This window comes from Neomonachus schauinslandi, chromosome 11, assembly GCF_002201575.2.
Source record: "Neomonachus schauinslandi chromosome 11, ASM220157v2, whole genome shotgun sequence".
Taxonomy (NCBI): domain Eukaryota; kingdom Metazoa; phylum Chordata; class Mammalia; order Carnivora; family Phocidae; genus Neomonachus; species Neomonachus schauinslandi.
In genome coordinates, this window is record NC_058413.1 from 9,804,959 (window position 1) to 9,832,849 (window position 27,891).

At 62.5% G+C, this 27,891-nt stretch overlaps 1 protein-coding gene across 1 annotated transcript; it reads right to left on the reverse strand.

The window, feature by feature from the left end:
• Positions 1-27,891, reverse strand: MYRF (myelin regulatory factor). The gene is made up of 26 exons (XM_021684908.2): positions 27,873-27,891; positions 18,399-18,486; positions 17,957-18,217; positions 15,555-15,616; positions 14,352-14,631; positions 13,136-13,386; positions 12,918-13,041; positions 11,060-11,255; positions 9,871-9,947; positions 9,583-9,693; positions 9,093-9,183; positions 8,500-8,700; positions 8,117-8,228; positions 7,473-7,582; positions 6,676-6,836; positions 6,530-6,602; positions 6,172-6,260; positions 5,808-5,876; positions 5,036-5,124; positions 4,738-4,929; positions 4,239-4,490; positions 2,630-2,717; positions 2,341-2,415; positions 1,868-1,973; positions 283-357; positions 1-81 (listed from the first exon to the last, which is right to left on the reverse strand). Exons 1-26 carry the CDS (start codon positions 27,889-27,891, stop codon positions 1-3), a joined length of 3,333 nt encoding a protein of 1,110 aa, XP_021540583.1.

The window sequence follows — 27,891 nt, forward strand, 5'->3', positions numbered from 1 at the left end:
TCAGTCACACAGGCGGTAGAAATGGAAGTAGTAGTCCGTGGCCGGCCGGACCGGGGCCTCCGCGCTGCAGTTGGCCTGACCCTTGCGGGGGAGGGCAGCAGGAACGGGTGAGATGGCTCGGGGTGCAGGGCAGGAAGCAGTCCCCCCCCCCGGCCACATCACCTGGCATTGCGCCCCAGGTCTTGCCATGTGCTCTGGGAACCCCCACATCCTTTCCCCAAGCCCCACACTTGAGATGCAGGTGCCCGGGCCTCTGGGGACAGATGGGGTGCCTGTACTCACCAGGAGGGCCACCCGGAAGTGGTAGGTGAATTCTCGGAAAGACAGGATTGTTACTGGCCACTGGTGGGAAGTGCCCTGGAGAAAGGGGAGAGGGAGGGGTGAAGACAGCCCCCTGACCCTATCCCAGCCAGGAGCCCTGGGCTCCAGGGCAAGTATTAGGGAGGCTAAAGTCAGAGCTGGGAAGAGAAAGGGAGGGAGCACGTTCTGCCTTGGGGAGCAGTGGCACCCTTTACGCAGACTCGGAGCCAGGCTCACGCAAGTCCAAAGCTGCCCTCCCCTGGTCCCTGCCTTGTCCCTTGCTGCCTTCCCTCCCCGTTATGCTCCAGGCACATCAGAGTATTTCATGAACCCCATCCTCACCCCAACCCAGTAAGGTGATGCTGCTTATCGATGAAGAAGCTGAGCTATTGCTTGAATCACACGGCACCGTGTGGCAGAGCGGGGATTGACACACAGGCCCCCGCGCTGTCATGCTCTCTCCCTTGCATGGGAGCCTGAGGCCCGCCTTCAGACAGCTTGCCCATGTCCCAGCTGAGGCTTTGGCGTGGCCTCCCCATATGTGGCCCTGGGCCTGAGCTCCGCATCCTGAGAGCGGCTGGCTGGGCTCTCCCTCTACTCGCGGGTGCGCTCTCCTCTGCCTGCGCCTCTTTCGAGGCTCTCACCCACTCAAGTGACTTTCTGCACATCTTCCCGGCTAGGGAGTGCATTCTTCCAAGGCAAGGCCTGGGTCCACCCCCACTCCCCGCCCACCCGCCCCCCGCACCTGCATCTCCCCACAGATGGGCCCAGCACAGGGCCTGGGACAGAGGAACCCCCCCCAATACATTTTTGTTGAATAAACATGAATTGGTGAGAAGAAATTCCCTTTACTTGTGCGGAGAGTCACAACTTGGGTCACATGGGGGTCACGTGGCCAGTGAGGAGCTGGACAAGGAAAGGGTCATGGTCATTTGGTTCTCAGAGCAGGAGGTAGGCCTCTACAAGGTAGGCTGAGAGATCTTCCAAACCGGAGGACTGAAGCGTGCCGCTGCCCAGCCTGAGCTTGAGGACCGGGCTCCTTCCTGTTCCCCAACTCCTAGCCTTTTGCCACGTGTCCAGCTCTGCCAGAAGGCCACACATTCCCTGGCCTCCAAACCTCTGCACGTGCTGTTCTGCTCCTGGGACAGTGTCCTCTTTTCTTTGTCCAGCTGACCCCAAATCATGCCGCAGGTTTCGTCTTCATTAAACATGACTCTTGGGGTGGCTGTTCTGACCCTGAGCACAGACAAGGTTGGCTCTCCCTGCCAAGGATCTCTAGAATATCCTCCTCATCCCCACCACTGCGTTCATTCCAGGTTAGTCCTGGTGGAACTGTTTCCTTGCCAGAGGCTCTTGTCAGGGCAGGGATGGGGATGGGACAGAGCAAGGACAGGGCCGGGAGATGTTCCGCAGTGAGCCCAGAGGCCCAGGCCTTAAGGGTCCCTTGTGGAGATGCCTTCACTCTGACTCCCGGCTCCTTCTCTTCACCTGTTTGGGGGCCCAGTTGTGCCAGGGAAGATGAAGCTCTGGGGCCTGGCTGGCCCCCAGCTTCCCAGTCGCCTCCTACCTGGGTGTCCTGGTAGGTGTGCAGGCTCTGTGGGAAGCCCCCCTCCTCACACGGCTCGTCCTTTGACATCAGGCTGCACAGCACCACAGACACGGGAGACGAAGAGCTGGGGGAAGGCCCAGTTAGCGGGGAAGTGGGGTTCCGAGTTCCTCAACCCCAGCCCGCCCCCAGCCAGCCCTCCACACCACCTCCCCTGCCCCGCTGGAAACAAGCCACGAATCCTCACACAGCCCGGAAATGATGCCTCCTAGTCAGGCCCTAGACAGCCCTTTCCCATCTACCATCCCACATGGTCTTCACACCCGTGAAGCAACAGCCATTTCTAGATAAGGAGCTGAAGCCCCGAGACCGCCAGGGTCACACAGCCAGTCAAGCACAGAGCAAGGGATGAAGTTACTCAGCATCCCTCCTCAGACCCCTTCCCCGAGTTGCCGAGGACTGCCGCGTCTCCACTGCCCCGTGCCGGCACTCACTTCATCTGCAGAGTCAGGCTGAGGTGCAGCGGCGTGCTGCTGCTGACAGGGATGTGGTAGGTGAAGTTTCCAGGCCTGCAGGGGCAAACACGGCTCCTTGGACCAAGGCTCCCTGCTGAGGCCCCGTGCCTGCACACCCCAGCCCCAGATCTGTACTGAAGCCCATGGAAAGGGGCTGCCCCACCTTGGGGGGTGGTGGAGGGGGACGGTATCTGGGCATCTGCCCGGCCTGGGCTCACGGCACCTGAGGGACTCTGTCCTTGGGGTGAAGGGAGGGAGCCAAGCCCACCTGCAGGCATGCCCTGGAGCGCAGTACTGGGAAGTGATGGGCATTGAAGTCTCCAGCACCTGGATGGAGGTCAGGGAAGGCACTGGGTCTGCAAGGAGAGAGGCTGTGGGGGCAGGGAGGAGGGTGACAAGGCAGGATACAAATAAGAAGCAGCCAAGCTGTTCCTTGCTAGGCTCGCATTCAGTCACTCACACCTTAGTATAAGTTAGTTTCAGGTTATTCTTTCCAGACCCCCACAATGGCCAGGGTCACACCACCCTCTTCCCCCACGACACTACGAAGAGCCGCTTCCCGTGAGCCTGAGGTCTGCCTCCTTGACAGAACCTGAACACCAGGAGCAGGGACAGGTCTTCGATATCCTTTGCCAGGGGCTTATAGGAGCCTGCTCACAGTCCTTTTTCCTGACTGCACACATTTCCAACACATTCAGTTCAGCGGCATCAAGTTGGTAGCTTGAAGTCAGCCACAGTGGGAGCAGTCACCACAAATCAGGGCTTTTTTTCCCCAAGAGCCAACTGTTAAACACCTACCAGCACCCCACTCGTGAGGGCCTGTGACCTTCTGTGGATAAACCCACCACAGACTGGCTGGCTGGGTGGGGGTGGGACTGAAGTGTGACATGGCGGGTGGGGGAGACAAGGCTTTCTTGGCCATCTACGGGCTGGCTGCGCCTGAACCGCCCCTCCTCCCCCCCCAACTAGGAAGGGGAAGCTGGGGCCACAGAACATCTGCTCAACCTGGCACGTTTTCAGCTCTGTGATGCACAACCCAGGCACGCGAGGACCCCCCACAGGACCCAGCATGCCCCTGGGGTCACGGACAGATACCTAGATACAGACAAGATAGAAGGTACCCTTCTCGTCTCTCTTCTGGGCAAACTCCTGTGGTCCTTCAGAGACTCAGCTCCAATGTCACCTCCTCCAGGGAGGCCTTCCTGATCACCTCCCCACCTCAGCCTGGACGAAGTGCCCTCCCCAGTCACCAGGCTGCCCACCCGTCCCCTCAGAGCCCCGTCACGCTACTACACTACTGTGTTCTCAGGTCTCTGAGCATTTCGGGGTCAGGGCGTGCCTGTCTTCATCACCCCCACACCCTGCACAGAGCCGGCCACAGAGCAGGAGCCTCTGGGGTTTCCCCATCACTCTGAACCTCAACCTCAGCGAGTCACCGTTCCTAAGCTTTTTTTTTTTTTTTTCTTTAAGCCACAAAACCCATCAAATGAAAGCTGATAAGGAGGCCCAGTACCTAGAGCAGAGCCACCCGGCTGAAGCCCAGAAGGCCCCTGGCCTCCTCCGCAACCTCCGCGGCCCTGGCATCAGGCCGACGTGGGGTGGGATTCCAGCTCTGCGGCTGCCCGGTCACACGACCTGGCTCCGTTTCCCCATCTGAACCGCAGGGATGAGCCCTTCCTTGCTGGGATGTGTGAGCACTGAATGAGGCGAGCTACATATGGCCCCCAGCCTCATGGCTGGGACTGCACAACGCCCAGCGAATGGCTGCTGACGGACAGTCCTGCGCCTGGCCTTCCGGAGCCTGGGCTGAGCGGTGCCCTGGCCAGGGAGCCTCGCTGGCTGAGCTGAGAAGATGAGGGGGCAGGTAGGGCAAGTACCTGGCTGGCCCCGGGCCTGAGTGGGCTGAACAGGGCTCAGGCCAGGCTGGGGGGCCCCTCGGCGGGTCCGCCCATGGAGACCAAGGCTGGGGCTGTTCTTGGCTTTGCCTTGCCCTCCAGGGAAGGGGACCGCAGGGCTGGCCAGAGGCTCGGAGCTCTTTGGATGCTTGGAGTGGCCAATACCATTGGCTGACAGGCTCCAGGACTTGGCTCTGATGTTGGTGACTGGCAGCAGGGCCATCTGGCTGGGGCCTGTGGAAAGAATGAGGGATAGGCTGAGCAGAGGGAACTGGCTGTCTCCTGTCCCGCTTTCTCTAACACTTCAGCAGACTCTGGGTGACCCCCCTCTGTCTTTTCGTCCCCTCGGGGAGACCCACCAATCTCTCCAGAGCCCCATTCTGGGCTCCAGGATACCCTCCCCCCAATGAGACTTCGGGGCCTTTCTCGGGACTCACATAAAACCCCCTCAACCCAAACCCTGGACCCGGGATAGCCATACCTGAGCGGTTGGTGGAGGGGCTGGGACTGGGGCTGAGGCCGTGGCCAGGGTTAAAGCTGGGGCCAAGACTCGGGGCAGCGATAGGGCTGGGGGTGGGCGAGGAGCAGCAGACGACTGGGCAAGGGCGGCTAGAGCACAAGTCCAAGGTGGGGATGACCGGACCTGGGGCCGAGCTGGTCGGGCCAGTGGCAACTGAGGAAGCCGGAGGCTGTATGAGCTACAGGGGGGCAGCTGAGTCCCCGCCCACAACACCGCTCCCTTCCCCCACCCCCACCCTCCAGACCCACCCAGCACGCACCCAGCAGCAAGGAGGGCGGTGTGCCTGGCAGCCCAGTGGTCCCGGGGGACTGTCGGAGCTGGGTGGTCCCGAAGCTCTGGCTGGACCTGCTGGGGAGGGGCAAGCTGAGCTCAGAGGGACTGCGAGAGCCTGAGCAGGGAGGCCTGACAGGAGAGACAGAAGGGACAGGAGGAGGTGGACAGGAATGGCAGAAAACAGGCAGGGAGCTGGATGGCAGGAGCCAGAGGTAGGAGGGAGGGGGCTTGGTCCAGACACGTACCATGGGCACATGGCCTCACTCCCCCCAGGGTGCTGGGGCCGGAGCAGGGCCAGAAGACAGGAAGTGGACACGGCATAAGAGCTAAGGGGCGGCAGAGAGGAAAAGGACGGGGGGGGACAGGTGCAGGGGAGGAGAGAGAAAAGACACGGTCAGAGATAGCCTCGGAGCTGAGGTGACAGTGGGCAGACAGAGCCCGGGGTCCCACCCTGACCCTCCTTCCCTGCCAACTCCCCCTTCCAACCTGGGCCCCTCAGATGCCCCCTGACTCGCAGAGGCCCAGCTACTTCAAGGAGCACTGAGTAGAAACATTGGCTTCAGCAGGGACTGCGAAAATGCTGCCCCTCCTCCAGGGAGACCTTCCCACCCGGCCCTGCAAGCCTGGGCGGGCTGAGAGCCTGAGGCACCGTCCCCTTCAGAGGAAACAGCTTCCACAGCTCCGCTGCCCCTGGGCTGCCCACCAAAGCCCCACCTGTCCTGGCAGCCTGGCCGGCAGCCAGGCCTCCAGTGACATACCCATCAGTTTCTACCAGGTCCTCCTCGGTGCGCAGGCTCAGCACGTACAGTGTGGACATGGACACCACGCTGGGAGCCACAAAAAAGGGCCACTGTTAGAGCTGCCACCACGGTCCCCGCCCTCTCTCTAGGGCAGGGTCTGTGGACCTCGGCTCCAGGGGCTGGGCTCGCGAATGAATGATGCCTCTCCACGGTCTCCCCCCGCCCTCGGGGCATGGGACAGAAGGAGGCAGCCCGCTTCCTTCCCTGAGACCTCAGCCAGGTCTCATCTCCCAGCCCCAGCTTCCTCTTCCTCCAGGCCTGGGCCCAAGGGCAGCTCACCTCCCCCCAGCCAGCCACGCCTGGAGCCCTGGGCACAAGTCACCTGAAGGCCATGACCACCACCAGGGCAATGATGGTTCCCTGCAGGAAGCGCTGGCTGATGCAGGCCTGGTCTGGGACCACAGAGGACGACTGAGGACCGACAGGAAAAGGGGAAGAAGCAGAAAAGGCCCAGACTTAGGGAGCCGTGGTGTCCCTCGGTGTGGGCTCTGCTGGAGGTGGGGGTGTTAAGGTCTCATGCCTACGGTGGGGGTGAGGGGATGGACAGAGGGAGAGGAAGGAGAAACGGAGCCAGAGAGCTAGAGAGCTGGGAGGAAAGAGGAGCCCTCGCAGTCAGAGAGCCTGGAGAGCGAGGGCCCGGCCCAACCTGCCTCCCATCTCCCATCTGTGCCCACCCTCACCTTGCTGGCCACCTTGGGGGGCCTCTTCTTGTGGGGGACACTGCCCGCCCGGCTGAACTGGCTCCCTGCACGGCTGCAGCAAGAGGGCCAGGGTCAGAGGTGCCTCTGGGAAGGGGGTCTTGCCCCCGCCTGGCCCACGCCCCCACCTGAAGGCGCCCGAGCTGCCCGTGGACTTGAGGCTGTCCAGCCGCCGCAGCTTGGCCAGCTTGTGGCTCCAGCGTTCTAGCTCATCAATGCGCGTCTCCAGGTTGTCCGTCAGCTTGCACAGCTCCTTCACGGCACCCACGTTCTCCATGAAGATGCGCTCCTGCCGCGGGCGGTGGGCGCCGTCAGCCCCTGGGGAGCCCTGGGCTACGGGGAGCGGCCGCGTGGAGGCCCTCCAAGCCTCCCTACCCAGGCCAGCCCTAGCTCCCCCAACGTCCTGTGCCTGCCTCCAAACAGCTGCCCCACCTCTGCACCATTGCTTGGGCCACCCGTCCAGCCGGAACGGCCCTTCCTGCCCCTTCGGAACAGTCTCTCCGAAGCGCCCAGCCTCTGATCTCATGAACGTGGGGTCGCACGCTTAGGCTCCTTAGTATTCAGCCGAGGCCAAAACCTATGACTTCACCCTCACCATGAGCCATGTTTAAGCTTTGCCATAAGCACCTGAGAGGGTCTTGGCAGTGACTCTTTAACCTCCTTTCGAAGGGGAGGAAAATGACCCCCAGTGAGCTTCGTCTTGCTATAGACCACACAACCATAGTGTCGCCAAGTCCCCAGCTGGCCCTTGGACGCTCACCCCCTTTCCTGGAGGGTGGGGAGGGGGCTCTGGACGCATGAGAGAAGACTGGGCTGCCCTCACCCCCTGCACTTCAACGCTCCCAGTCTCCAAGGGGGAGATGAACGCTCTCCAGCTGGCCCAGCCCCTGCCCTTGGGCCCCCCAAGTCCTGCCACCCTGCAGACCTTGTTCACCACCAAGAAGTTCTCTATGGTTTTCCCATTGGCAAAGACCAAGTCTCCAGTGTCCTTCACGGCCTCAGGCAGGATCTCCTTCACTTCCTGGGCGATGACACCTGGGGAGTTGGGGGGCGGGGGAGTGGGGTGGAGAACGCCCACAGCACCATCATGTAAGGAGGGGGCCCGGTTTGAGGAGGGCGAAATTCTGGGGGCTAGAGATTTGGGATCCAAGGCACCCTGGAGCAGGGAGCTCCGACGGACAAGTGTTCAGAAGGTTGCAGTTCCGGGGCTCAGGTATGGGGTTCCCTGGCCTGGGGCAAGGGTGGATTCCTGGGAGGAAGGATCCCAGTGGAAGTGGGCAGAGATAAAAGCAGGATTCACCTAAAAAGCCGAGGATCCCGGGACCAGGATTCCCGGACTTCTAGTGTCAAGGGGGTAGCTAGCCGACACCCGGGGAGGCCCGATTTTCCAAGGGCTGAGGGGTGGGGCTTCTAGAGGGCAGGATTCCCTGGGTAGAAGTTCCAGGAGTCAAGGAGAGGGGTGCCTGGGAGTGGGGTTTCCAGAGGTCTGGGACAGGGGGCGGGGTGACTGAGGGCCGAGGTTGCCGGGTTCCCGGACCCCAGCCCCAGTCCGCGCAGGCTGGTCCCTACCGGTCTCTGGTGCCGTGGCCTCGATGCCCGCTGTGGCTGCAAACTCCGGCTTGTATCTGTAGTGCACCAGCCGCATGCGCGAGATCCTCTTCAGCTGCTCCGTGGTGTCCACCTGCCCGGGAGCCAGGACCGAGACTGAACCCCTCCCCTCCTGGGCCCATCCGAGGTGGGCCCCGGAGGTGTAGACGGCGGCCGCCCAGGCTCTGCGGTGTGGCGGGGAGACCCCTAGGGCCTGCCTCCCTCACCTCCTTCCCCGGCCGCCCGGCCCTTCCACCTGGCCCCGCCCCTCCACGAGCCCCGCCCCCTCGCCCTCCGCCCCTCCCGCGGGAACTCCGCTCTCCCCGCCGCCCGGCCCCGCCCCTCGCCCACAGCCCCGCCCCCACCTCCTGCACGTGCTCCTTGGCCCGCAGGTCCGAGGGGTGCATGAGCGAGCCCATGACCTTGACGTTGCCGTGCACTACCAGCGCCTCGTCGGGCCGGTCGGTGTTGATGCCCACACGGCCATGGTGGAAGACAGTGTCGGGCACCTGCGCCCGCTGCCACAGCACGTCGCTGTCACTCTCAAACTGGCCTGGGTTGGAGGCCTAGCACAAGTGGGCGGGGGTTTGGATCAGTCCCAGGGCACGGGGGACCTGCAGTGCCCTGGGCAAAGAGGAAACCCTGCAGCTACCCCTCCAGCTCCAGGCAGGGATCCTCACCCTACCACGCCCAACTTAAACTGCCCCTCCCACTGTGGCACCTTTCAGTCACTCCTGGGATCTCAGAAGGCTACCCGGGCCTTGTCCACCTCCACCCTTGTGAAGGAGACACTGTGGCTCAGCGGGTGGGTGGGAACTTGCCCGAAGCCACCCAGCTAGGGCCTAGCAGGATCAGCACTCTAGCTCCTGACTCCCCAGGACCCCAGTATTTTTCCTGGGCGCTACCGCTCCCAGCTCCCGGGAGGACTCTTGATCCCTTGGAAGGAGGTAGCCCTCACCCTCACGATGATGCGCTCTGAGATTTGGGCAGCCAGCGTGTAGTTCTGGTTCTGGGCGTGGGCCTGGAGGGCCACCACCAGCATGAAGTACCTGTGGCACACAGGGGTTTAGAGGCACTGGGTCCTGCCCCAACTGCCCCTTGCCCGCCCACCCCCTTCTCCCCATCCCATGTCTGCTGTACAGTGCCCGGGCTCCCAGCACCCCAGCGGGGAGAGGGCATTAACACCTCATCCTACAGAGGAGGAACCTGAGTCTCCACCAGGGGGCAGAAACTCCCCAGGGCCCACATCGAGGACACCGGGAGCTGCTCATCCAGAAGCCAGGCTTCTGCTCTCTCATCCTTAACTCCATTAGCCTTAGCTGGGAGGCTCAGGTCTCTCTTCTGTAAAATGGGTCAGTGTGTGGGACACTGCGACAGCAGGTGGTGTCTTCCTGCCCCTCCTCCTTAGAGATGGAGGGCCCGCCAGGGCCGGGGTGCAGCCTGCTCACCTCTGGTCAGGGTTGGGTTTGCCCTTCTTGCGCATGTTGTTGGCAGTGGTCTCGCTGAAGTGCAGACGGCCCACAGTCACCTTCGTGACCTGCTCAGGGGGCAGATTGACCCTGCAGAGGAGCGGCAGGGGACTCAGGACGCAGGGAGGGGGGCTTCCTAGAGCCAGGCGCCCAGTCGGGAATGCACGGGAGGCAGATATTGTGGGTGCCTGCCTGGCCCCCTCAGCTCCCAAGCCAGCTCCAGGGCCAGCCCACCCGGGGACCCCCACCCCCAGGGTTGACACTCACGTGACAGGGTTAAAGGGCCGCTTGCTCCGGTCCGACTGTGACTGCTCGATGTTGATGGACTGGTTCAGGGCCTCCAGCTGGGGGAGAAGCAGAGGCCGGTGGCCCATGAGGGCCGGGGTCCCTGCCTGGTTCTGCCACCCTTTAGCCGCTCAGCCCGGGCCTGGCCCGGCCTGAGCTCCCCCGGAACTGGAGGCGAGGCCCTCCCCTCAATGAGGGCACAGACAGTCACATGGCTCTCCCAGCTCCACATGCACCCACTCACGCATTGCACGGACACGCGGCCCCCACCCCCGTCCCCGCGGCCCCTCCATGAGCAGTGGCTGAGCCACGCCAAGGCACCAGGATCCAGCTCCCGGCAATGGAGGAAACCCACACAGCCGTGCCCCCAGGGAGCTCGCGGGCTCCAAATCAGCCACTCCGAGGCTGGGGCTAGAGGGGCCCCAGGGGAGGAGCCTCAGGGCAGGTGTCCCCAAGGGCCAAGGACTGTAGCAGAGTGAATGGGAAGGCCAGGGGAGGAGGGATGGAATGGGCATTCTCAGGGTGTCCCAGAGGAGGGGAGCTGCCTCAGGAAAGCGGGGCCTGTGAATGGGCATAACCCGTCTGGGGCACAACGAGAGGCAGGGCTGGAGGGAAGGGCTCGTGGGCTAAGCTCAGAAGTCAAGGCTTTGCTGGAGGGCACCAGGAGCTCTGGAAGAATGGCAAGTGTCGTGCCCGCTGGTGTCTCAGGGGGAGCATGAGCTGGTGGCCCCCGTGGAAGCTGCTGTGGTCACTTAGACGAAGTGGGGGTGTGGTCGGGGCCAGGGAGAGGCAGAGGAGAGAAGAGAGAGGAGGTGGGCCAGGCCTGGTGCATGATGATGAGGTGGGGGCAAGTGGGCCCCTGGATGGATGGCTTGGGTAACCAGCACCCTGGAGCCCTACTCCCTGAGTGGGGGGCCCCGACGGAGGGGCAGGCTGACAGGGAGTTCATTTGGGGCTGGGATCTACGCCGACATAGGGGTCAGGAGAAGGGTCTGGGCTGGGGCTATAGATTTGGGGTCACCGGGTAGAGAAGGAATCAGGAAGCACAGCTGAGAAGGGGGCTGAGGAGGCTGACGGTTGGGGTGTAGGTACACTCACTTTGCCTTGGGGTCGTTCAGGTCCCCAAGCATTCCTGGCTCCCCTCCCCTCCTGGCTGAGCCCCCAAACCTGCCTTCACTCCGTGCAGTTTCAGGTAGAAGCAGTCGAGGGGCTTGAGGCCCTCAGGCGTCTTGACGTACTTGGGCTCGCCCAGCATGCCAATGTACACGGTGACCTGGAAGTGGTTCTTCTTCTGGCACACGAACGCGTCGTCGCCCACCGAGAAGTTGAAGCCCTTGTCAGCGTCCACGCGGTAGGTGAGCATGGGCCTGGGGGCAGGTGAGGGTACTCACCAGAGGCCCCCCCACCAAAGCCAGGCCTGGAACGTCCCTCCCCCATGCCTGCATTGCAAAGCGATTTCCTACCCAGTCCCCACCGCCACCCCCCAATCCTCAGACCACTCACGGGGCTGTCCCCCACTTCTCAGAAATGAAAACTGAGTCCCCGGAAGGATTTGAGCTCAGGTCTGCCAACTCTTCAGCCAATATTCTTTCCTCTATGTGGCTGGGCCCAGCCCACCCTGGTGATGGGGGGAGGAAGGGCAAGACCCCTGAGGCCCACCAGAGGGGAGTGAACTCCTGAGGAGGGGGCTTGACGGCCCCTCCTCACCCTTGGCTCCTTCCCAGAAGGCTGCCCGAAGCCCCCTCCCTCACAGGAGATGGGGTGAGAGGGGGTGCATCTGCAGAGCTTCACTGGCCTGACAGCTGGTTGCCATGGAAACGGTGGAACCAGGCGCCGGCTCGGGACTGGCCCAGCCCCGGCCTGCTGGCTTGCTCAAGCCCCCAAAGTCCTCATTCTGACTCCTCCATCTGCCCAGGTGGGGAGAGGGGCACTCTGGGCAGCGTAGACGCAGCCTCAGTTTACCCATCTGTGGCTGGGCAAGGATTCCAAGTATGGATCCTTTGGGGGACCTCCGGGCGGCGGGAAAGGGGGCAACTGTTGGCTCATTCTCACCCAGGTCCCCAGGCACAAAGCAGTGCCCCCAGTGCCCAGGGCCTGCCTGGAGGAAGATGGGCAGAGAATGATTCCAAACTTGGGGGAAAAGGCTTGGGGGCCTGGCTAACATCTACAGAAAGGCCTGGGGCTCCAACCACCTGCCTGCCCCAGGGGAACACCCAGGAAATACATGGGCCACACCGGGAGCCTCAGCTGCCAGCTTCCTGGCCTTAGGGCCTGAGATGGCAGGGCTGGCCTGGAAAGCATGGTAAGAAGAGTGGGGGGGGGTCCTCCCCAGGTCAGAAGGGTGGCATCCTTGAAGACCTCTCCCCCCATCCTGACAGGGCCTCAAGGGATCCTTCAGCCACGACAGCAGCTGGATCCCCCCCAGCCCCGAGGGCTTCTGGCTAGGGGCTTCAGCCGCACAGCCTGGGGCGCCCAACTCCAGGACGCCGTTCTCAGCCAGCCCACCCAGGCCTGGCAATGCCCAAAGCGAGTCGGTGAGCCACCCTCTCACGCCCACCGGACTTCTGCAGGAGTGAGGGGAGTGGTCCCACAGTGCTCCTGGCCTGGTCCCAGGAAGCTGAATCCACATGGGTGGGTGCTGAGAGAGAGCTAGGAATGCCGGACAGCCCTGTCCTCCCCCACCCCCTCGTCCCTCCCTTCCAGGGAGGGGGCTGCTGGAAGGGCCCTGCCAACACAGCTTCCTGCTACCTTCCTGGAATGCCGAAGGCGTGGGGGAGGAGGAGCCACCCACTTCTCCCTGCCTGGGCTCCCGCTGGCCCCTCCCTGACAGGCACCACCTCCTTAAGGAGGCCTGGGGCAGGCCCACGAGTCGGGAACCCCGAGGGCCTGTCCTAGTTTTGACCTGAGCCTGCTGCTCTCCTGTAAGCCGGGCCCAGGTGGTGCGCAGTGTGCTCCCAGGCCCTGCTCTGGGACCCCGACACCAGGGCCGGTCCCCGGATGTGGGGGCAGGGGTGGGGCGGGGCACTCACAGCTCCTTGTAGTTTGCGTCGTACAGCGTGGCCCACTTGTTCTGCTGATGTGGTTGCCACTTGATGGACTGGTAGTTGGGGTCCAGGTAGGAGCCACTGAGGCTATCATTGTCCTGCAGGAGACCTGGAGGGAGGAAGCAGCCACGTGGGCCCTGGGCCCCACGCCCCCACCTCAAGGGGAGCTGGCTCGCTGTGAGCTCAGCAGACCAGGCACATACCTGGTGAGGGTGCCCCTGGCGGGTGCCAAGGTGGTGTCTGGACCCGGGCAATGCTGAGGGGCAAGGAGCCGGACCCGGGTGAGAGGGGGCCCTGGGGAGGCCAGGGTGGGGATGGGGCTCGAGCTGGGTGTGGGGGCAGGGTCGTTGCTGTCCCAGGCTCCTGTTTGATCATTCCATTCAGCATCTGGGCATTGAGGGTGTTGGGAGGTGATTCGGAGTGCTTCCTCTTCTTGGAGGGGTGTGTGGGGAGCCTGGGGGTGACACAGAGGCGTGCCATGGGGGGCTGGCTCTTCCTGAGCCCCCTCCCCCCTGGGCAGTAGCCCCCTTTCCCTCTTCACTCCGTTTCAGCAGGATATGCCCAATCCAGAGGACACCTCCTCCAAAAAGCCGCTGGGCTTTACCTCCTCAGTGCTCCCCCATCGCTCTGTAATGTCATTCTCTGCTTCTGTCACTCATCTCTACCCCTGCAGCTCATGGAACCCGGGGGACAGGAGCCACACCTGACTTATCTGTGTGTCCCATCAGGCCCAGCCATGGGCCTGGCACACAGAGTGCCCCGAATCGTTTGTGGAAGGGAACAAGCCGGTCCCTTCCCTGGGGTGTCATTCTCAGGGCCACCTTTTATAGTGGGGGCTCCACGGAGAGCAGCCTCCGAGGCTGGAAACAAGCCCCAGGGGGCGTGGGCCACCAAGGCTGAGAAGGAGAGTTTCTTGGGGAGGAGGCTGTGGAGTCTTGCCCTGAACTAAACCTTTCATGACATCTTGATGTGTCAAACAAACAGATAAAAGGACAATTCTCCTGGCTGGAGTCAGAGGGGGAGCTTGGGTCCATAGCTAGAACTTCCTCCAGAGCCCCCAGACTTCGTGAGAAGGTTAGAAAGTCACTGGTGTCTGGGGAAAGGCATAGGCCCGAGGTTCAAGTCCTGGCTCTGCCCCTTCCTGGTTCCATGACCCGGACAAGCATTTCCTCCCCCTGGGAGCCCCAGTTTACCTATCTGGGCAATGGGGGTGGCCATGCTCACCAAATAAGGTAGTCGGAAGCATCTGGCCAGGGCTATCTGGCTGCTGGGTGGGCACACCCATATACACGTGCTGACCCCCGTCTCCTGGGGGCAGAGCCTTCTGCCCTCCTGGCTCATCCCGGTCCCCACGTCCATCTCTGTCCCACCTGCTGCTGCCCTGGCCCCCCACCCCCGAGCCCACCTGCCCAGTCTTACTCAGCTCCATGCTGCTGCAGCAGCTGGTGCAGCATCTGGGACTGCTGCGTGTGGTGGAGATCGCTGGGCACGAGCCCCTGCCCCATGGCAGCATAAGGGGGCATCGGGGGCTCGGTCTTCATGTACAGATCCCGCTGCAGGACAGGGTAGTGAGGTGGGGGTGGCGGGGGCGGCGGGGGGCCTGGGAGGTGGGCCGGAGGTGGAGGCGGGTGCTCCAGGCGGGAGGGCACTCCCACGTGGCACAGGGTCTCAGGGGTTATGGTGCGCAGGAGATGGGGGTCTGCGGGAGAGATGGGGGGTAGGCATCAGAGACCTACATCACTCGGGTTCCCGGGCACAGGGTTTCCCACCTTCTCCTGAGACAAGCCCCGGGGGGGGGGGGCTGCCCTTCCACCAACCCCACGTGGGAGGAGGGCTGGGCAGCCTGAGGCTGGCCACTAGAGGCCCCGGCAGGGAGACAAGCCCCTGTCCAGGGGGTGGCCAGCTTCTCCCCCACCCCGCCGCCGTCCTAACCGGCTCCTTCCCCCCAGGTCCGGCTGCCCAGCTCCCGGGGGAAGGCCCCTGCATCCCAACGTCCTCCCCCAGCCCCTCTCAGGCCTGATCCTCCTCCGGGCCTCAGGAAGGAGTCTCTCGGGGACCCCCAGCACAGTCCTGCGGCAGCCCTCCTCCATCCCGCAGCCCCTCTAGCGGGCTCCCAGGGGCCAGCCCCCCAGCTCCCTTTGTTCCCCAGGAGGCATTCCAGAAATGTTTTTGGTAAGATAAACAGAACTCTTGACCCCTCTCTGGGCTGTGGGGAGCCAGCTGCCCGAGATCCTTCTGCTTTGGGCCACCTGGGGGCCGCTGCACCCCTGGCACCCCCCCACCAGGGGAGGTGGGCCCAGGAGGCCAGCCAGGCCTGTACTCGGGCTGCACCCACAGCCTTCCCCAGCCGTCCACTTACCGCCGAAGGGCGCGTCCATGATGGCGCAGGCGGGCAGGCGGGTGGCATCACCGGCAGGGACACTTGCTCAGAGGCAGGGCCAGGCTCCCCACCCGCCCGTGGGAAAACAATAGCCAGCACCGGGGAGTATTTGACCAGCGATAATCTGGGCCTGTTGGGCGGCCGCTGGCCCCCTCCCTCCCTCGCTCCCTCCCTCCCCGATAAGGCCGCCCCAACCACTTGCCCAAACCCCGGAGGGGGAGGGCGGTGCCCGCTGGACTCACCATTCACCTGCTGGGGGGAGTAGGCCTCGGAGCCCGAGTCTGGGGGAGAATCCGGCAGTGTGCTGCAGGAGCAGGAAGAAGGGGCTGTTGGGCGGGCAGCTCATCTGTGGGGCCGCGGCCGGGAGACCACAGACGCTGCAGGCCCTGAGGCCCCCTCACTCCCCGCTTCAGGGGACTTTCTCTGTATGAGCCACCTTGGGGTGCCAGGCAGGGCCTGGGGCTGAGTTGTAGGTGGTGGGCCTTGGGCTCCTGCCCAGCATCCCCTCAGACCTACCGGGCACTTGGGGACCAGGAACCAGTGTCCCTGATGAGGCACAGGGATTCAAGGACACAGGGATGGCACAGAGATTCAAGGAGCAGGGGCCAGGCCTGCTCCTCGCTTCCCACACCCACTGAAGCCCCACTTTTTAGGAACTCTAGGGGAGAGCTCTCGGGGGCTCTAGGAGGCTGGGCCGCCCCACCAGGGGCAGGTATGGGCTGGGCAGGGAGCCAGCCCCACCAGGTCGGGGTGTATTTTTTTCTTGCCGGTTTTGTTTTATCAGCGGTTCAGGCAAAAGAACAAACTCAACCCTGAGAGATCAACACGTCCTGCGTGAACCCTGCATTCGCCCGGTGAGGGGAGGCTGCGGCCAAGCAGGGACCCAGCTCTCTGGCCGTCCTGGTCCCCACATCTGGAGAGACTGCCCGCCACCGTGCCCAGGCAGCCGAACCCTCATGGACACGGCCCTGGGCTGATTCCAGAGTCCTCACGCTCCCCTGGATGAGCCACCCACCCAGCCCCCCCAGGCTGTGTGAGAATGACAGAAAAGGCAACAGAGACCCGATCCTCTGCAGCCCTCAAGGTCCCCGAGGGCTGCCTGGGGCCTCTGCCCTACGCCCACCAGCTCCTGCCTGCTTTCTGTACAGTGGCCATTGGGTTTTCCGGTGTGTAAAGGTCCCGCACACCCTCCGGTCCCTGCAGTGAAATGTCTCCAGTCCGTGGGACCTTGTGTTCCTTCCCCACGACTCCTCCTGCTGCTCATTAGTCCTCGATTTGGTGATTTTTTGATTAATAAGTCCCTCCCCAACCGGCCTGCAGGATCCACCTCAGGAGGGACGTGTTTGTCTCGTTTGGCTCCTAGAACAGGGTCTGGCAGGCGCAGGGGCGGTGAAGGGCCCTGGGTCCCTCCCGGGGGTACAGCCTGGGCCACACGGTCTCTGTGTGCCTCTGGGCAAGCCCCTTCTCTCCCTGAGAAATGGCCTCGGTGTGCCTTTCGAATCCCGCCAAGGGGCAGCACGGCTTCACTGGCAGGCCAGCTGGTTCTGGGATCCCCCAGGAGCTGCTTACTGCAGAGGCTCGATGAGCGTACACGAAGAGAGCCACAGGGTCCTGCAGCAGGCAGGTGCTCCTCCTGTGTTCGTCCTCGGTCTTTGCCCTTCGGGGTCTGGGCTCAGGGACAGCCTCTCGGCCGGATGTCTGCCCTCCACAGCGAAAGCGCACCCCTAACACCCCAGCTTGGCCCCGCGGGCCTCCCCCAGTAAGCCAGGAGCTGGCTCCAGTTGCCCCCCCCACCCCGCACTTACTCTGGGCTTCCTCCCCTTATTTCCACAATCCTGGAGGGGAAAGCATTTTGAGCTCACTCCACAGCCGCAGATGCTGAGGCCCTGACCGAGGCGGTGGGTTATCACGCCAGCGGGCTGCAAATGCTGGAGCTGGGGGTAGACCCAGGCTGTGTAGACAGCGTCACGCCCCCAGCACTCTTACTATTCTTCTACCCAAAGACAGGGTCCCCTGCTCTCCTGCTCCCCACGCTGGGGAACCCAGAACTTTCTCCGAGCCCCTCTGCAGAACCCAGCAGACCCATGTTCCTGCCTATCCTCATGAGCACGGGTCTGTGGGCGGCCCCGGAGTCTGGCTGGGCTGCTGACCGCCTGCATCCTGCGGTCACAGCCGGGCCCCTGGTGTGGACTCCTTGGAGAGAGGAGAGAAAGGGCCTGGGAGGCTGGCTTGGGTGGGCGGAGCTGCAGGTACCGTTTCTGTGCTGTCAGCCCGCTCCCTGCGGCCCCAGCAAAGAGCAGCTAGATGCGGGAGTGGATGGGCCTGGGGCAGTGATGTATGTGTGTACAACGTGTGCGCCTGTGTGTATCCGTGTGGGTACGTAGCCGGCTCACCTCCTCCCATCCCCTTTACACAGCTGTCAGAGAATTTTCTAGCACTTACGTCAGCCCTCATCACTCCCCTGCTCAGAATCTTCTGGGGCTGCCCACGGCCTCGGGACAAAGCCACGAGTCCCTCCTCAGCCACCCTACCTACCCACAGGGCAGCCGTCACCACTGCCAGGCCACCACCAGCACCTCCCAGGCCATGGCCCCCGCCCCCATACCCCGCACGCCTGCCCCCCCCACGCCCCGCCCTCACTCACCCTGGGGCATAGGGAGCCTTGGGCTCGGCCTTGATGGGGGGCCCAGAGCCCCCCAGGAAGGGCTTGGGAGCACTGGCCATAGCATTGTTGTTGCAGTTGAGCGCGGAGCTGTAGCTCGGGGCGGGGAGGGAGCCGTGGCGCCCCGGGGAGGGTCCGCCCCCGGGGGGGCTCAGGTGGTGGCCCCCGCTGGAGCCCGGGATCGCTGGCGGCCCGTGGGGGTAGGAGGCTGCACTAGCTGGAGCCGAGATGTCGGGGAAGCAGCTGTGGAGAAAGGAAGCAGCTCAGCACCAGCCAGGACCCCAGCCCCTCCCCAGGCCCCCACCTGCCAGGCCGCGTGGAGTCCGCGGATGGGAAGAGACGGGGAGCAGCTTGCGGACTGGGGCCGCAGCACACCTTCCAGGTGAAAGGTGGAGGCCAGGGGCGTGGGGGTGGGGCCACTCACAGGTCAGAGGCGTCCTCCTTGCTGATGTACTCCTCCAGGATGCTGGTGTCTATGTTGGAGGGCTCCAGGGCACCGTTGATGTCGTGGCCTGCAGGGGAGGGGCAGATGTGAGCTACCCCTAGGCCTCTGGGCCCTGCCCTGCAGCTCTCCCCAGGCCGGGCTCTCCAAAACATATGCCCCCAGGCTCCTCCCGATCTGCGTATCCATGTCCAGGGAGAGTCCTTCAGTGCCTATCACCTGACGCCCCTCCAGGGGGCATCACACTGTTGATGCTTCCCTCGCCTGCCAGCCTGCCCGGAGTCTCTGAGGAGGGGAGGAGCCCAGAGCACAGATCGGGGACAGACAAGCCATTTCCTGTGACATGAGCAAGTCCTTCCTCTTGTCTATAAAATGGGGTCATCGTTCCAAAGCCTTATGGGGGGGCTGGGAGGAGAAACTGAGGTACTTTACTGAACTGAGTGCCCAGTGGATGCCCACCACCCTTGAGTGCTGGACCCAGACTCGATGACTCTGTCCTGCGCTGCCTCCCTCCAGATGGCCCAGCTGCTGGGCACCCAGGAACACGATGCGGGGCTGGGCTGAATCACACGTCCTGGGGTGGGGGTGCCGTGTGGCCAGGGGAGCCTCCTGCACCCCAGGCCCCAGCTGCAGATGGAGACGGAGTGGGGAATGCAATCAGAAGTGCCCGGCTCAGCCTACTGCATAGCTTGTCGCCCCCATAACGGGGGCTGGGGTACCCAGCCCTGGTATTCCAGAGGAGGAAATGGGCCCAGAGAGGTAAGGGCTTGCCTGGCCTCACAGCAGGGAATGATGGCGGCCAGAGGTCTGCTCCTCCACCACCCTCTCCTGGGCCTTCCCTGCTGGCCCCAGCCCCACAAAGGGGAGGGGCTCACAGAAAAGGAGCCCAGTGCTCTTGGGCATAAGCAGGGGAGGAGAGGGGGAGGCGCTGGCCCTTCCTCTCCCAGGGTCACCTTGCAGGGGGGAGCAGGAGGGCGGGGTGATAAGGGGGCTGACGTGGGAGATGCGTCAGCCCCGATAATGGAGGACGGCCCTACCCACGCTGCTGACCTGGGCTGACCAGCCCCCCTGAGGCAGGAGGTACCCCTCCCACAGGCCCCTGGAGCCGTGAGCCTAGGGTCTGCGCCTCATGCCTTCTCCCGGGCGAGCCCTGGGAACAGCTCAGGAAGATCCAGGAACAAATCCTGCCTTGCCTACTGCCCGCTGTGTGACCTTGTGCGGATCACATACCCTCTCTGAGCCTCAGTCTCCTCATTAGTAAAATGGGGACATGAACAGCTAACACTTTACAGCGTTCACTATGAAACAAGTTAAGGAACGTAAGGCGCCCCGCATATAATGGGCGCTCAGCAAACGGAGTGGATGTCCTCACTTCACAGACCCAGAGCCCTGGGGTCCCCAGGAGCCCCTGGCCCAGGCCCCTCCCTGGCCCCAGCCGGCATTTCAAGAATGCTGAGCCCCGCTTAGGTGATTAATGAGTGGCTAAGCCCTCCTAGGAGTCACGCGCTGCCTGGGACAGGCCCTCCTGCTGGCCCCCACCCCTGGCTCACCCAGCCGGGAACCAGGGACACCCACCGAGCACTGCCAGTGGCCATGCAGGGCCCAGTGTGGCCAGGGCGAGAGAAGCCTCTCAAGCTGCGAATGACCAGCCTGCACATCAAGGTTCTAGGATTCCCGTCTACGCCCTGGCCCCCACCCCATCCTTCCCTGTTACCCAAAGATCCCATTTATTGAATGCCTACTGTATGCCAGGCACTTTGGGAGCCGAAGACATTAGCAATCCTAGGAGTTTATTATACGCAAGGCATCCCGCGGGTTCTTCATGTGCAGTGTGACACTTAGCCCTCGTCGGGAATGGTGATGATGACGAGAGGACAACGATAAGGACAGCAGCTCTGGCCGACCGAGCGCCTGCCTAGCAGGTCCCGGCACTATTCTCAGGGCTTTACAGGATGATCACCCAATTATTAGCATCATCCGCTTTATTCAGAGAGGTCAAGTCTCTTGCCCAAGGCAACACAGCAAGGAGATTCAAACCCAGGCACAGGGGCCTGACTCCAAGGGGGAAGGTGTGGTTGGTGGTAGATGAGACTTCCTGGCCATTCTGGGCTGCCCCACCTTATGGGCTGGCAGTGGGAGGAGGGGTTCCTCAGGGGATAGGGAGGGAGGGAGCACTGCAGCATTACCCACCCCCCACCCTGGCTGCTGATGTTGCAGGTTTTTGAGACTGAACTTGGAATCTACAGTGAATGATGGGGTGATGGAGTCATGGTGTTGCTATTTATAATAGGCCAGGCCCCCTCCTCCCCTCCTCCCCCTCCTCTGGCCAGGAGCACTCCTAATCACCCCTAATCCTCCTGCCCACCTCCCTTGGGATAGGGGGGCCTCAGGCAGAGGCATCCTGGGAGACCCTAATGAGAACCAGATGTGGTTGAGGGGAGGAGAGACCCTCCCGTGCCAGGGGCCGGGAGGACGGGAGGACAGAGGAGGGAGGAGGGAACCACTGGGGCGGGGTGGGGAAGAAGTCTAAGGTTTGGGTAGTTGGTGGGCCTCCTGAGGAACCCTGAGCCCACATCTTCTCCTTCTCTGGGACCCCACAAGGCCTGCCTGACATTCTCCCCACACGGCTCAGCCTAAAGGGTCCAGCCACCAGGCAAATGCCACCAGACTGCCCCAGAAATCATACTGGAAACTTCTAATCAAACATTTGGGAGGACAGGGTGGGGGTGGGGGCTTGCCGGAGCCCAGAGATTCCTGAGGCTGGGACAGAGCCCCCAGGAACCCAGGAGGAAGGCATCAGCACATTTTGGGGGGCCCCTCTCCCCACCTGTTCCCAGAAAGAGCTCTGGAACATCCTCGAGCCAACAACAGATACCTGCCCCTCCTCAAACCCTTCCACAACTTCCCACTGCTCAGGATAACCAGAGCCCTCCTGGAGGTCCACGGTGGTCCCCTGACCTGCCTCCTCCAGCCTCCTCTCCTAACCAGTTCCCTCCCCGCACCTCTCTCGGTCCTAGGGCCTTTGCACATGCTGTTCCCTCTGCTGGAGGAAGCCCATTCCCATTCACTGGGCTTAGACGTAAGCTTCTCCAAGAGGCGCCCTCTGACTCCCATTCCCGTGACTGGCGGCCTCCTTTCTCATCCAGCTCCTTACTCGGCTGCCTAGGACAGCCCTCACAGGTGGGCGGAGGGTCTGTCCCCTGCCCATCCGCTGCCCACAGCTCACTCACCGAGTGGTCACCCTGTGCCCACGCTCTATATGGCTCATATTCAACTCCCATAACAACCCTACAGGACAGGTGGTTTTCTTGTTCTCCATTTTACAGATGAGGAAGCAGGCTCAGAAAGGATAAATGCCTTGCCCAAAGTTTACAGGTGTGGGACCCGGGATATGAGCCCGGCCCTGTTCCGACTTTCTGTGGTATAAGCATCTAAGCATACAGTAGGCACACAATTGAGGTTCATGGAATGAATGAGCAAAGTGGCATGCAGGACACTAGAACCAGGCCTGCCTGGGTCTGGGGACCTCCACCCGGCCGTGTTATGGTCAGGGTCCAGGGCTAGACAGGGCCCCTCTAGGTACCGCCTCTGCCCCGCTGAGCTACGCGCCCCAGCTGCTCCTCATTAATTAGGACCTTTATTACCTGCTTCTAACAGGATCCAGACACTGCCCTGTCCCAGGCAGGCTGGGATAGGGGCTCTGGAGAGGAAGCCCCCTCCTCTCTTCTCTCCTCCTCGCTTTAAGGCCACCCAGCTGGGCAGAAGAAGAACCGAGGGGATACGAGCCAGGTGCGGGATGAGGGCGGGTGGGGGCCCAGGTGGTCCTCCACCCTGGACCCCTCCCTTCCCCCTCCTCATGCTCATGACCACCCCCCCACCAGCTGTGGCCGCTGGCTGAGTCTGAGCCATTGTCCCAGGGAACGGGGGAGGGTGGGGACCCGGCACAGTGGGAGGCTTGTGCCCTGCCCACACCTCCCCCCCACCCGTCAATGGGGCACTTGTCAATTCATGTCCCAAACATGGCGGAAATCCCGTCGGCCACGTGGCTGTGGGCAGGGGAGGCCAGGGCCTAAGGATGCTGGCCAGGCCTAGCTGATCAGAACCTGAGGCAGACAGGGCCCAAGTCTGTTCCCCGCATTCCGCCCTGAGTGTCCACCCCAGGCGTCTGAATCTGAGGGCACCCCGGGTCCAGGCCACGGCTGGGAGCCAGGATGGTAGGGGTTCAGGGGACTGCCCAACCCAGCACCCCCATGATGCCCTCGGGGACTCCTAGGGTCAAAGAGGCCTAGCAGCTAATGTGGGACCCCCTTCAATGTTATGTGACCTGACCTCCCTGAGCCTCAGCTTCCTTCTCTATCAAGGGAAGCAGGGATCCCTGCCTCACGGAGTGGTCCTCAGTCTTCAACAAGAGGGTAGGAAAGCTCCTCACTCCCCAGAGGCCATTCCTCAAATAACATTCATCGCTGTTTCCTTCTCTCTTGGGGCTCCCCTCTCCTCTCCTGCCCAGGGTCTACCTCTCTCACCCATGCCTCTCCACCTGACTGCATATCTGCTCCAGAGAGCCTCTGAGGGGGCCTCCGACCTCCTCCCGAGTCCCTCTGACGCACGCATGCCTGGTACCATACTGTTATTCTGGCATATACACAGCCAAGTCCAGCCTCCAGGCCTTGGCTATAGCCCCCCACCCACTACCCTGGTGGGTAAGCCTGTGACTGCCTCCCTGCTCTGGAAGCCCCTCCTCGATCTCCTCCATCACAGCGGGCCCGCAGTGCCCTCGCTTCTTTCCTAACATGGCCTGAGCTAATCGACACGCTCCAAACTAGTTCACTCTGGGACAGGGCACAGTAGGCTCTCACCTCCTTCGGCTTGAACTTTCTATCTTTATTAATACGATCTGTGATTAATGTAGTAACTGCTAGCGGTCCCCGCTTCAGGCTTCAACCTGTGACCAGACCTTCTCACTCAAAATGCCTTCCGGTCAGACGCTTGATTTTGCAAGCTATCCTTTGCATCTCTGCATCAAGTCTCCAGTTAGCTAGGGGCTGAATGACAAGGATATGGCTCCTAAGTCACTGCCATCAGGCCCTTAAATCTGAGCCATGGTTGCCTTTATTTGCCAAAAATGCAAAAGAACCCCCATCTCCTCCAGGGGACCTGGAATCTTTGGCCACCCCTGGGCTGTAGCTATGTCCCCCCCTAGACCCCACACAGCTACCACCCTGTCCTCTGGTCGACACAAGGCTGAAGCCAGAGCCCTAAGAGGTTCCCAAGCCAGGTCCAACAGAACTGAGCCCAGAAGCTGCAACGTGTTCTGTGGGGGCCCACACTGGTCCCCAGGGATCTTCAGTTTGCTCTGGGGGGCCCCCAGCCCTGATGCTACAGGGCCAAGTGAGCTCCCAGCCGACGGCCACATCTCTGTCATACAGGGACCAAGCCAGGCAGGCTGGGGAAGGCCCTCCCCACAGGGGCAGAGTAGAGACCCCACAGCGTGGGGTGGGGGCGGGTCTCTACCAGGGTTACCCATGTCTATCTGTATTCACACACCAGCATGTCCCCCCCCACACACACACACGTGTGTACACAAGGGCACACTCCCACTGACAAACACACGATCGTGTACGTACACACACACGCACACAGTGGCATACCCTCCCCACGCGGACACACACATGTGCTCATTCATTCATTCAAACAATTACTGAGCATATGCCATGCGTCAGGCACGATGCTTGGCTCTGGAGCTGTAGTAATGAACAAAACAAAACCTCCTGCCCATGAGGAGCTGACCTTCTGGGGGCAGAGTCAGATGACAAGATAGAGGGGTAAAAATCCATAGCATTTCAGAAGGTAACAAAGGCTACGGGGAAAACAAAGCAGAGAGAGAGGGGCAGGGGTGGCAGGAGGGCTGGGACGAGTTGCAGTTTTAAATAGGACAGTCAGGGAGGGCCTCAGTGAGACGAGATGGGAAGGTGGTGAGCCACAGGGGTATCTGGGAAGAGCATTCCAGGCAGCGGGGAGCCAGTGCAAAGGCCCTGAGGCACGAGCATGCCTGTGCTTGTTCCCGTGTCGGCACCCCTCCCAGACTTGAACGCTCGTGCACACAAATGCTCACTGACCCAACGGCAGGCCCAGGCCAATAGCCCTCCCGATCGGGTCTGGCTGGAGCCAGATCCAAAAGAGCCAAGACAGTGTCGCAGACCCCCGGCTACCCCTACCCCAGGCCGCAGACCCCACAGGGGAAAACCACAGAGGGACAAGAGAGATCAGGGACTGAGATGGTGAAGAGGAGAGTGAAGGAGGGCCCCGAGGGAGGAAGGGTCCCGAAACTCCAGAGAGGGACAGAGGCTGTGGTTGTCCCATCTGAGGGCTGGAGGGACCCAGGTCGGAGGCAGGCAGTGCTTTCTCACTGATGCAGCCTGGAGACAGGTGGAGGACAGGATGCCCTGGGGCCTCCATAGGCCAGGCCAGTGGAGCCTCTGGACCCAACTGCCCGCCCCCTACCAAGCCGGGCTTTTGCCCTTCTCTCCCCTCCCCTTCCAGGCCTTGGGACTCCAGGGGTCTCACTGCTCACATCACGCGGCACACAGCCTTGACCCTCTGGGGGAGGGCTCTGAGGCCCAGAGAGGTCAAGGGGCTGAATGGAAGTCACCCAGCCTAGCCATCCGTGGTGGCTCGGGACCCTCAGCACTCCAGAGGCCCCCTCCCTGCCCCACTCTAGGCCGGCACCCAACTGTGACAGGACCCCAGGGTCCCACTGTGGCCCTGCTGTGGCAGCCCTGAGTGAGGAAGACACATCACCTTTTTCTCCTGCCTCAGCACCGCCCTCTTGGACATGAGACACCTCCATACTTGCACAGAGCCCCGGGACTCCCAGGAGGCAACTTATGCAAAACCCTCTGGTCTGGGTGCAGCAGGCAAAGACAAAGGACAGTCAGCCCCTTCCCCCTGCCACCAGCCCCTGAGGCCCAAGTTCCCCATCGCTGAGGGACAGGGTGGGGCCCCAGCTGGAGGCAGCAGGAACCAGGAGCAGGCATCAGGACCCCGCGGGGCCAGCCCCGCAGGACGCTGGGTCCCTGCCTGCAGAGTGCATCCCATAAAGCTGCTGGGGTCCCCCCAGCCTTGGCATAAGTGGCCCAGAGAGGGTGAGGGCTTTCCCAAAGCACACAGCGCCGGCCACAGGCCCCAGCCCAAGGTGGGGCACTGACCTACCCCGTGGATCAATACATCCTCGAAGTGAGCGGCATAATACCTGCCGTGAGCCAGGTGAACGAGGCTGTGCAAGCCCCATGGGACAATAGTCACCATCCAGGCTGATGTTTCTGGGGCATTACCTCACCGGGCACTGTACCAGGCCTCAGAACACCCAGTTTACCCAATCCCCGCAGAAACCCTGAGAACTGGGTACTGGGGCTGGGAACTGTATTCCCATTTTAAGGATGAGAAAGTGGAGGCACAAGGAAGTGCAGAGATCTGCCCAGGAGAGGGACTGTGGGCAGGCAGCCAAACTGGCGCTCCGGGGAGTGCATAAGGCCATGAAATATCTGACACCTGCCCCCAACCCAGGGTCTACCCATACCCAGTGGCAGCAGGGGCTGAAGACCTTCAGAGGGGAGAGGAGTCCCCCCCATCGCCCCGTACACACAGCCAGGCTGTGAGGGAAACTGAGGCCCAAGACAGGGTGCCGTGAGGAGGAAGAAGGCGGGAAGGAAGGGCAGGCAGCCTGGGTAGGGCAGGGCCACCCCCCGGTTAATGATCCAGTTAATGATTTCTGCTCCCCTTCTTATCAGAGGGCAAAGTCCAAGGGTAGCAGCCAATCAGCAGCCTTGCTGGGCTGTTACCCGGCAGCCTTAGCTGCCAGGGCCCCCCCAGTCCTGTAAGCCCTTGAGAGTTAGAGAGTGGGGGCCAGGTCCCCAGGAGGAGGCCATTCTGCCCAGAGCGACCTACTTGTCTTTCCCCCAAATACCCTGCTTGGCCCTGCCTAAGACCCCAAGGGGCACTCTGCCAACGCCCCCAGACTCAGGAGAGGCCCTGAGGCAAGCAGGTGGGAGACAGCCTTCTCCTCCCCCACCCCCCACCCCCCCCCCTGCACTGACCCCAGGCCCTCCCAGAGAGATGGCTTCCTCGGGTGCACCCCCCACCCCACCTTTGTTCACATGGCCATTGTTGCCTCCAATGACCCTGAGAACGTTTCCTACCCGCCCCAGCCCCATGCCGCCCTGTGCCCTGTGCTGGGTGTCGGGAACATGGGATGAGTCAGACCCCCCACTACTATTTCTCCTCCAGCTGGACTCAGGACCTGGGGAGGAAGGGCTGGGACAGGACTCCTCCAGAAGGCACCCCATCTCATCTTCTCGACAGTTAGGGGTCCAGCTGCCTCCCCCATCCACCCTTCCACCATCCTTGGTGCACCATTGACAGACAGACAGACAGACAGGCTGACATGGGGCACAGGGCCATGCGATCACACACCCCAACTCAGCCCCAGACTCCTGTCCAGGGTGGGCATCCTCTCCCAAAAATCGTCAGGTGGCCTCCGCCTGCGGCCTCCTCCTGCCCTCTGGAGGCAGACAGGCTGGTCCCCACCGGAAGGCCACGCTTCCTCCCCCAAGACCCTGGTGGCAGAGGAAAGAGCTGGGGGCTTGGCAGCTCTGACTAATGCTGGCTAAGTCCCTTCTCTCGGAGTCTTGGCCCCTGGAAAAGGGGGCCAGTGCCGGCCCCTACCTCAAGTGGCTTTCAAATCAGGATCCCGGTGCTCTGGGGGCTGTGGGGAGCCCCGCCGCCCCCACCCCCTGTGTATCAGGAGGCCATGAGTTTGCCTTTCTTTGGTGGCTAAAAAGAACCTCACTGGAAGCCCCGGGTCTGGTCCAATCCACCTGCCTACCCCAGGAGGGGAAATGAGGCCAAAGAAGGGAAGTGACCAGCCCAAGCCACCCATCAGGTCTGGAAGGAGTAAACGCCCTGGTGGGGCTCTAGAGGCCAAGTGGAGGTCCCCCCACCTCTCAGTGGCCTTTTCAGCACCTGCTGGAAGCCCAGTTCCCCTAGGTCTCCAAGGCTTCCTCCACAGCACCTGCTTTCTTGGGGGAGGAGGCGGGCGCTGCTCCCCCAAGCCCCAGGTGCCCCTGGAACCAGGGGTCAGCACCCTCCACCTTCCATGCTCTAAAACGGCCCTCCTGCCCAGGGCTGGGAGACGAGGCTCATCAGATCTGAAGGCATCATTAAGACCTCTGCCACCCCCTCCTGTCTCGCAGGTAAGGAAAAGGGGTCCAGAAAGGGTGAGAGCTCAGCACAGGGTCACAAAGGTCTCAGCGGCAGGGCCCGAGCCTGTACCGGAACCTCTAAGGTTCTGTCGGGCTCCCCTGATGCCGTCTTGCCCCCGTCCCTGACCAGGCTCTGGGAATCCAAGGCCCCAGCCAATCAAGATGCTGAGGAGTGCACCCGCCACCACGACCCTGTTACCTGCTGGGAGCCAGGGCAT